A 9990-nucleotide genomic window follows, 5' to 3' on the forward strand; every position below is an offset into this window, starting at 1 on the left:
TCCTAAGCTCCTAATTTATGTGTTTTTTTAATTTTAACTTCCTATCTTATGGACATCCGGTGCCTTGTCTCCTGTCCCCTACATGTGGCACGAGATAATTACAGAAAAGCAAACATTCTCAAGGCAGCTTCCAGCCTCCGGACTTAACTACCATGTTGAATCATGATCCAGTTCCCATTTTATTTTTGGCCTCCGAAATGTTCGTGTTAACTTGGCGTAGAGTTGAAAAGGATTTAAGATATTTTTTCATTCAGGATTTAAAAGTGTTTTTTTTTTTGAATTTTTTTAAATCTGAGCAGCCAGAGAGTCAGAGGACGTGTTTTATAATGGAAGAGTTTTAAGCTATCGCAGACAGTCTGAACATCATGTCCCTCCAAAATGCTGCAGTCTAATCTCCATTGCATTGGTATTAAGAGGTGGGGTCCTTTGGGAAGTCATTAGATCATGAAAGTTCCATCCTCTTAAATGGGATTAATGCTGTTATAAAAGAGATTGAAAGGAGCATTCTAGCTCCTTCTGCCACATGAGGACACATAGAAGGTGTCATCTATGAGGAACAGGCTCTAATCAAACATTGGCTATTCTGGTGAGGGCTCAAAAGAAGAGAAGAGCTATAGAGAACATCCTCAGTCTTCTTGGAGATTATCCAAGTGGTCATGATCAAAATCTGGGTAGAAACATGGACAGTAAAGGCCATTCTTATGAAGTACCAGACAGAAATGAGGGACAGATTATCAGAAACTGAAGGAAAGGCAATCCTTGTTACTAAGTGACAAATAACTTGGCTGAATTGTGTTCATGTTCTAGCCTTTTGTAGAAGGAAGAACTTATCAGCAACAAGGTAGGATATTTGACAGAAGAAATCTCTAAGCAAAGTGTTCAGGGTGTGGCACAGCTTCTCTTTACGGCTTATAGTGAAATGCAAGAAGAGAGTTACGAATTAAAGACAGAATTTATCATCAAAAGGGAAGCAAAACTTGAATATCTGGAAAATTCTCAGCCTGACGATATTGTAAAGAATGTGAAAGTGTGTCCAGGAGAGAAACCAAAACTGTGGTCAAGCAAATGTTTGATAAGGAGACTAGTATGGATAGAAGGAAACTCTATGTTATTCATCAAGACAGTGGAGGAATGATCTTGAGGGCATTTCTGAGACTTTCATGGATGTCTCATCCACCACAGGTCCAGAACACTAGGGTCTTGGGAGCAAAATGATTTCAAGGCTTTGCTCTCTGCATTCCAGTTCTGGGCCTGCATTGGCTGTTACAGTTGTGGCTCAGGTAGGCCCAGGACCAGTTCAGAGTGCCCCTCGGGAGGGCAGCATATGTGGTAAACCTTGGCAGCATCTGTATGGTACCATTTCCACACGGGCTTTGGAAGAATGGTTGCCTCCACCTAGATTTCAAAGGATGCCTCAGACAGACTTAGGGCACAGGCAGAGAACAGCAACAGATGTGGCAGGGGTCACTGGAGAGAGCAGTACCCAGTGGCATCATAAAAGCAGGGCTGCCCTGAAGACCCCAGACCAGTAGAGCCACCAGCATGCAACTCCAGCCTGTGAGAGGTGCACCTAGCAAAACCAGGAGGGCAGGCTGCAGGGCTGCCAAAAAACTTGGGGGTTCAAGCCCCACTCCAGTGTGTCCAGAATGTGTGGCGTGGATTAAAAAATATTTTGGAGACTTAGATTTAATGTTTGCCCTGTTGGATTTTGTACTTGATCAGGGCCTGTCACTCCTTCCTTCCTATTTCTCTATGAAATAAGCATGTTTATCCTATACCTGTCCCACCATTGTATTTTGGAAGCATGTCACTTGTTTGATTTTGCACGTTCATGGCTGGAGACAAATTTGCCTCAGAATAAATCTTACCTTGAGTCTCATCCATATCTGTTTTAGGTGATACTTAGATAAGACTTTGGATTTCAGACTTTTGAGTTGATGCTAGAACTACATTAAGACTTAACTGAAGTTAAGAGTTTTGAGATGGAATAAATTTATGTTTAATGTCAGAAAGGCATGAGTTTGGGGGCAGGCAGGGGCAGAATGGCATGGTACAAATGTTTGTGTCCCTCCAAAATTCATATCGAAACCTAATCACCATTGTGTTGGTATTAAGAGGTGCAACCCAGCCCGGCGCGATGGCTCACACCTATAATCCCAACACTTTGGGAGGGTGAGGCGGGTGGATCACCTGAAGTCAGGAGTTTGAGACCAGCCTGGCCAACATGGCAAAACCTCGTCTCTACTAAAAGTACAAAAATTAGCCGGGTATGGTGACGTGTGTCTGTAATTCTGGCTACTCAGGAGGCTGAGGCAGGAGAATAACTTGAACCTAGGAGGAGGTGGAGGTTGCAGTGGGCCAAAACCTCGGAGGAGGTGGAGGTTGCAGTGGGCTAAAATCTCACCACTGCACTCCAGTCTGGGTGACAAGAGCAAGACTCTGTGTCAAAAACAAACAAACAAACAAACAAAAAGAGGTGCATCCCTTTTGGAGGCACCCCTCAAGAATGTGATTCATGTCTTTATGAAAGAGACCGAAGGGAATGTCTTCGCCTCTTTAGGTCTTTCCAGAGACACACAGAAGGTGCCATCTATGAGGAACAGGCCTTCCCCAGACATCAAATCTGTTGGCATCTTGATCTTTGACTTCCCCACCTCCAGAACTGTGAGCAATAAATTTCTGTTCTTTACAAATTAATTAATCTAAGGTCTTCTGTTATAGGTGACTATCTAATGTGGCGATTGTTGGGAACAAGTTTCCATACTCTTTATTTTTCTTATACTACATGGCTAAACTCTCCACTTTAATGTTTTATTGCAATGGTAACAATGTATATAGGCTTATCATGTTTTTGCATTTAGACAGAACACTACTAATGCTTCACCACTAAGTATGGTATTTGCTTTAGGTTTCTGGTAAGTAACTTTTTTCAAAATATTGAAATTGCCTTCTGTTCTTAGGTATCCAAGATTTTTAAAATGTTATAACTGAATATAGATTATCATTTGGTTATTATTTCATATTCTCTTGCTATGGTGAGTGATATCTTTTCCTAAGATTTTATTATTCTCGCATTTTTGGGATACATTGTACTTATAATGCATTAGTATTTTACTACACTTGGATTTGATTAGCCAATATTTTATTTATTTTTTGTTCACAATTATGACGGCTTCTAATTTCCTTTCTTGTGCTGTTTCTGTTTTATAGGATCAGTTTTGTGTTTGCCCATAAAAGAATTTAGTCAGTAATAGTTTTTTAGTGCTTGAGATAGAAAGGCATTTCAGAGACCTGGACATGTTTGTTTGACGAAGCAGAGCCTTCAGAAAGTCTAGCTGTTTGGAGATTTATGAATTACTTAATGTGTATTACAGGAGGGTCATTTTCTGTTTTCAGAGATCAAGACATGAAATCCATGTTCAAGATACTTTCTAGTGTGTCTTCATGTATCCTCTGAGTTCAGCCATCAGGCTACCGGCAGCTCTTGGAAACTCTGACATACTTATTCTTAGAAGACGGCTTTCTGGACTCAAAGTGGAACCTCAAATTTTCAATTTTGTTTTTAAAGCCTGCACATAGGTGATGATCTATACATGCATATATATTTTGGAGAATTTATAATTCTGAAAACCATGCTGGTCTTACGGAACCCATACATTACCCTTTCCCCGTGTGTGCTCCAAGCTGTGGTGGCACGTGAAAAAGGGTCCTTCCAGCAGTGGCCCACAGCCCTGTGCTGCTTAGTTGCTCACTTCATTTACAAGAGCAAGAAATACACATTCTTGTGTTGTTTAAGTCATTATGATTTGGGGATTTCCATTACTCACACACCTGATCTAGTAGTAACACAGTAGCCTATTTTAACAATATCATTTATTCAATAATCCATTCTTTTCCCATTAGTTTTGAGCCTTCATTTATTGTGTACTAAGTTCTGGTTATTTTTAGTGGTTGTAATCTCCTTCTTTCCTACTCTCTTAATCATGGGATTGCCAGCATCTGCTCTGTGTTTCTGTGCTGCCTACGGCCTCTGGCCTTGGTACTGTTCTTCAAAACTGGTATTTCTAACCCTACTTTGACTTCTCCACTTAGTTAATCTCCCACAGTTCATCACTCAACTGCTCTCTTTCCATCTTGACCTTCTGAACCGGCTCACACCCAGATATACTTTTGTCATCTGCTTTTCCCCCTCATAAACATGGACTGCTGCTGGGGAAAATCCACCACTGAACTCTTGCAGGTCTCTGCAAATGTTTAATGCCCTGTCTTAGCCATGACCTCCACAATGCTGGGCTATCCTATGTTATGTCCCCTAAGATATCCCTTCTCTCTTGCCTTTAGGGATAGTCCTAAGCTTCCATCATGGCACTCAAAGTCCAACCTTATTTGTACCCTCATTCTCTGAGCAGACACCACTGTATTCTGTTTCACAGAGAAAATGTGAGTGCTGGGGATGAATTCTTTCAACTTCCTGGTCCCTTCCCATACATGATCTTTCTCTGTATTCTTGCCTATTGCTCTTCCATGTTGATAGAAGTGTCTGCTCTCCTTGTCAGTGTCTCAGCCTTGGATCTGTCCCTTGTTCTATTCTGCCTGTGTAAGGACCTTCCCTGACCAGCTGGGCCACCATCTCCTGCTTCTCCAATCCCTCACTCTAGACTGACTCTTAACCTTTTGTCAACAAATACTCAAGATTTTACATTCATAATGGAGCATCTATGTTGAACCTTATTCTTTTCTAGATACTACCCTCCATTCTGTCTTCCATCCATGGTGACTTTTCTAGAAAGAGCATCTATCACACTGGAGACAGCAAACTCCTTGATCCATTCTAATTCCTAACCCTGCAATAATTTTCTACATCCCTTACTCAAGTAATTGGGAATGCTCCTAGTATTACCAGAGACCCAGCAGTTCCCAATTTCGGACCTTTCCATATTCACATTTCTTGACTTGCTATTATTTTACATCATAGATTACATCCTTCATTTGAAGAGACTTTAATGGAAGGTTGCCATGGAAACTCTCTCATGTGGCTGACCTCCTACCTCACTTGCTCTTTCTGAATGAAGTTCCCACTTTTGCCTGCCTTAACAAAAGTAATGCTCCCCAAACGCAAGTCCAGGGCTGTGAATTGGAAGCAGCTGGGGCTACTGTTTCTGGGTGCTGGTATGAATGGCAGGATGTGAACACAAGCCTGTGATGGGTAAAAAAATGTTCACACAGGCAGAGCCCGACAGGTGCTGGTGGTCCTATACAGTCCTGTGTTGCTGGGACCCTCCCTGCCCACTGCCCCCAGAATGGACTTTGGCCTCAGGTTTGAAGTGTTCAGATGTGACTGAGATGAGCCTGTTTCCCATACCTCAGGAATAGCGAAGAAACTCTATCTGGAAGGTTCCCCAGGGTTCCCCACCCAGCAGCCTCTGGTATTAGACCAAGCAGTGGCTGGCCAGGATGGTGGAGACAGAAGGGAGACAAAAGTGGGCAGTGGGTAGGGTCACATCCTCCCTGACACTGAATAGGCAACATGGGGAGAAAGGATGAGTGATCTTTAGAACGTTCATGGAAAATGCATACTGGGAAAAAGAATGCATGGATTTCAAATTTTTTTGCAACAAAATAAACTTATACTAACTTGTGAAAACACGTCTGAACAGGATCTAGTTTGAGGCCCTAAGAAGTATAAGACAATAGTTTGAAAAGAGCTTGTATCAGACACATGAATTCTGCTAAAATTGAAACCAGAACAAATATGCAATTGATGGTGAAGCTTGGCTGGAAAATGGTGAAATCACTGATGATTTTTTGAAAGTTTATAGGGACGATGCCTCAAAGAAATCAGCAGTTTAAGTAAGTGGATTACTCATTGGAAGAAGGGAAGAGATGATGTTGGAGACGAAGTCCATAGCAGCAGACCAGCCACATCAGTCTGTGAGGAAACAATTCATCTTGTTTGTGCCCTAATTTAGGAGTACTGATTAATAACAGCAGAAACAATAGCCAATGCTGTAGGCAACCCAAGGTGTTCAGCTTACACAATTCTGACTGAAATTAAAGTTAAGTAAACTCTCCACTCAGTGGGTGCCAAAACTTTTCTCCCAGCTTAGCTGCAGATAAGAGAAAAGCATTCTACGGCAATTTTAAACAAGTGGAATCAAGATCCTGAAGCATTTCTTCAAATAATTATAGCCGGAGATGAAACATGGCTTAACCAGTACACTCCTGAAGGCAAAGCACAAGCGAAGGAATGACTACTGAGAGGTGGGAGTGGTCCCATCAGAGCAAAAGCGGACATGTCAAGGGCAAAGTTCATGGCAACCGTTTTGTGGATGCTCAAGGCATCTTGCTTATTAACCTTCTGGAGAGCCAAAGAACAGTAACATCTTATTATGAGAGTGTCTAAAGTCAATGATTTAGCAGGAAAACACCCAGGAAATCACCACTCTGGAGAGCTTCACCAGAGAGCCCTTCTCCATCATGACAATGCTCCTGCTCATTCCTCTCATCAGATAAGGCCAGTTTTGTGAGAGTTTCAATGAGAAATCACTAGGCATACACCTTCCAGGCCTGATTTGGTTACTTCTGTTTTATAACTTTAAAAAATCTTTAAAGTCCACCCACTTTTCTTCAGTTAATAACGTAACAAAGACTGAAGTGGCATGGCTAAATTCCCAGGGTGCCCAGTTCTTTAGGGATGAACTGAATGGCTGCTACCATCACTTACAAAACCATCTCAAGCTTGATGGAGCGCATGCTGAGAGATAAAACCTATTTTTTAACTGTTATCTTTTAGTTCAATTTTTCTGTGAACTTTTGAAGTCCCCTTGTATTTGTTTTGGGTGGAACTCTGAGTCTGATTTCTCAGCTCTCCGTGGATGGCTGCATCTTGATAGAGAAATGAAGGCCATTTACCCTGATGCTCTCTACTGGGCCCAAGTTTCAGATGTTGAACACACACGTGTGGGAATTTATGAATCCATGCATCTGTGCCAGCTGGTGGGTGAAGTCTAAGTTTCTTCAACAGAATTCATTATCTTCTGCCTCCTGGAATCTGGTAGGAAAGGTTGAGGAAAAGCAGCCATCCATAGTGCCTCCACCACTGGAATGGGGGCAGCCCTAACGTGTGCCCCACTGTCCCCCATGCTGAGGAGTCCTTCACTCCAGGGATGTCTTCACCCCAATCATTCAGACTCCCCCAGTGTTTCTGCATCACCTGAAAGGTCAGAAGCATCTGGGCACATACTCTCCATGAGTGGTGCTTTGGCCTCCCTCCCCATCAATACTGAAGCCCTCAGAGGCAGAGGGGAGTCAAGGAAAAGAGTGGCCGTCAGCAATAAATTAGTTACAACGTTTGATTTCAAACAGAAAACCTTGTCACCAAAATCACTACTCAGGAGATCTGGACTTCCTCTCAATGTGAGCTGAAGAACCCCTGAGGGTTAAGAGCCAACTTCACCTGATCCCCACTCTCCCATCCCAAGACCCTGGGAAGTCAAACCAAGAGGTAATCAACAGAAAACAAGTTTAATGCAACAGGTGACAATAGTCTGGAGCGAGTCCATGCTTCAGAAGGCTCAGTCCATGGCAGTCCCGTGGCTCAAGGCAGGCTAAGGCCAGCTGCAATGGAGACCAGCAGCAGGAGGACGGCCAGCCCCAGCCCACCACAGCTGTCACCCACACTCCCAGCATATTCTTTGAACAATGATGTGTTGATAGACGGCCCGTGTAAATTGCAGTAGCGAGTTTTACAACACTTGAGGTAAAAGAAGGGCAGGGGCTCTTCCAGGAGAAACTGCTTCTCCTCTGGCTTGGGTATCTCAATCGCTGCACAACTAGCAGAGCACTGCTTCGAAATTATGAAAAAACGTGGAAATATTTCTAATAGGAAATAAAGACCGAGAGAAGGCAATCACACATTTCCAACGCCTGACACTGAGGCCTTTCTGTCTGGGTCAAAGCCTTACCCCTGGTGGCCCTGTTCAAAGGTGCACACTCAACTGGGGCACCACGTGGGGGTCGGGAGGACGAGGGCCCGGCCTGTGTGTTGAATGCTGCTTCGGGGAAGGGCTGGCTTCTGCGTGGTATGGCCTGTCCACAGGCACTGGGAATGCGGGTCTAGGGGTCGCTGTTTGGGAACACACAGGTCTCAACTTCTCAAACACAGGGTTGGCTCAGGCCTTTGTGACCACAGACAGACACAGGACTGCCAGCCATTCTGGCCATCAACCAGGACATGGAGCTGGCCTCTCGGTGGGCCTGGCTCGGCTCTGAGCTGGGAGTCTTGTCGCATGACCACACTTCATCTTATACTTCACTGTACAAATCATTTTGCCATATTAAGTTAAAAAGTCAATGTTGGCTACACTGAGTCTGAAGCACCACCTCGGCGCCCCACCAACTTCGTGGATACTGAAGGGCTGGAGAGAAACTGCTGGCTGGAATCAGAATTCACCAGCCCTGAAGATCGCCCTGTGGGCAGAATGTGCTGGGTGTCCAGATTCCCCTCGGGGAGGGCTTCATGTACCCAAAGGTTTTCAGGGGAATCACAGATGACACAGCAGCGGTCTCCAGTTTTTCAGGCATGCACCCTTCTTTGAGAACACACTTGAAGGCTGTACACCTTGGTTTTGTGCATCTCTTGTAAGAGTGACACAGACACTGTTCTCAGTGGCACATTTAACATTATTAAAGCTTAATTTTTCATTTAAAAATGGATGACATGAAACCCAGATTTTCTTCCTACCTCCCAATATTTTATCTGGACCCACTGTAGCAGGCACTGCCTTACACTGGCACAGTTCTTACGGACTGAACCCCACCCCACTCCCCCTTCACCTCTCCCTGGCCTCTCAGGACTTTGCTCTTCACATTTTAAAGGACAAAAAAAGGCAGGGCGCAGTGGCTCACACCTGTAATCCCAGCACTTCAGGGGGCCGAGGGTGGGTGGATCACCTGAGGTCAGGAGTTTGAGACCAGCCTGACCAACATGATGAAACCCAGCCTCTACTAAAAATAAAAAATTAGCCGGTGTGGTGGTGCACGTCCATAATCCCAGCTACTCAGCAGGCTGAGGCAGGAGAATCACTTGAACCAGGGAGGCGAGGTTGCAGGGGGCTGAGATCACGCCACTGCACTCCAGCCTGACTCCATCTCAAAAAAAAAGCTACTTTCTATTAGTTATTCCCTGTTGGGGAAAACTAGACAGCCCTGATTCCTGAAAGCCCTCTATTCACCTGCCTGTTGGTCTCCAACAAGAGTGAAGATACTCACTCACAGCCGCTATAACGCAGTATGGCTCTGACCATTGGCACCTCCTCGGGTTCTGGCACTCAAAAGTGTTTTCTCTCTCACAAACGTGACACCACACTCTATCATCACCCTCGTCTGAAAGGAGGAATAGAAAAGAAAGTAGAATGTTCCAGTTATCCGTGCCTATCTGAGGCACACAGCCAGCATCCGAGCCAGCACAAACTCGGCGGGTCCCCATCTTTCTGCCCCTGAGCAGTGGCTGGGGCCACATGACTCTGAGTGAGCCTCATGGGGAGAAAGCAGGAAGGGTCTCAGGCCACGCAGGAGCTGCCCGCTTCCCCTTCGCCTTCCCCCATGATTTTAAGTGTCCTGAGGCCTCCCCAGAAGCCAGCACCATGCTTCCTGGACAGCCTGTGGTACTGTGAGCCAATTACACCCCTCTTCTTTATAAACTGCCCAGCCCTCGGCCTTCTTTACAGCCTGAGCGATTTGTCTTCTCTCCTGGGGGCTCCCCCATCCTCCCACATCCAAGCACACAACATGAGCGCACAGCGCACCCCCACTCGGTCGCGGCACCCTGACCCCTGGCACGGCCACACTGCACCCATGGGCCCTGGCATCTTCCGGCCGACGGCTGCGGAAGCGACCCCGGGGCTTGGGTCTGCTGCCACGTGCCCTCCCGCCCACCTTCCAGGTCCACCCACCTCCCAGGTCCTGCAGCCCGGCTCCCTCAAAGGAGTC

General features: G+C 45.2%; 1 protein-coding gene across 1 annotated transcript; it reads right to left on the minus strand.

The window, feature by feature from the left end:
- Positions 1–7979: 7979 nt before the first annotated feature.
- Positions 7980–9857, minus strand: LY6K (lymphocyte antigen 6 complex, locus K). The gene is made up of 3 exons (XM_011938225.1): positions 9854–9857; positions 9271–9384; positions 7980–8125 (listed from the first exon to the last, which is right to left on the minus strand). The coding sequence occupies exons 1-3, from the start codon at positions 9855–9857 to the stop codon at positions 7980–7982; spliced, it is 264 nt and encodes an 87-aa protein (XP_011793615.1).
- Positions 9858–9990: the final 133 nt, after the last annotated feature.

The sequence above is a fragment of the Colobus angolensis genome, unplaced genomic scaffold (genome assembly GCF_000951035.1).
Source record: "Colobus angolensis palliatus isolate OR3802 unplaced genomic scaffold, Cang.pa_1.0 Scaffold17, whole genome shotgun sequence".
In the NCBI taxonomy this organism is placed as follows: domain Eukaryota; kingdom Metazoa; phylum Chordata; class Mammalia; order Primates; family Cercopithecidae; genus Colobus; species Colobus angolensis.

Bases quoted from the DNA above. Each gene is read 5' to 3' on its own strand.
- LY6K (XM_011938225.1), bottom strand. The intron at 8,126-9,270 runs GTGAGTATCTTC...GTTCCCAAACAG, and splicing joins CTGCGTTATAGCGGCTGTGA to CGACCCCTAGACCCGCATTC.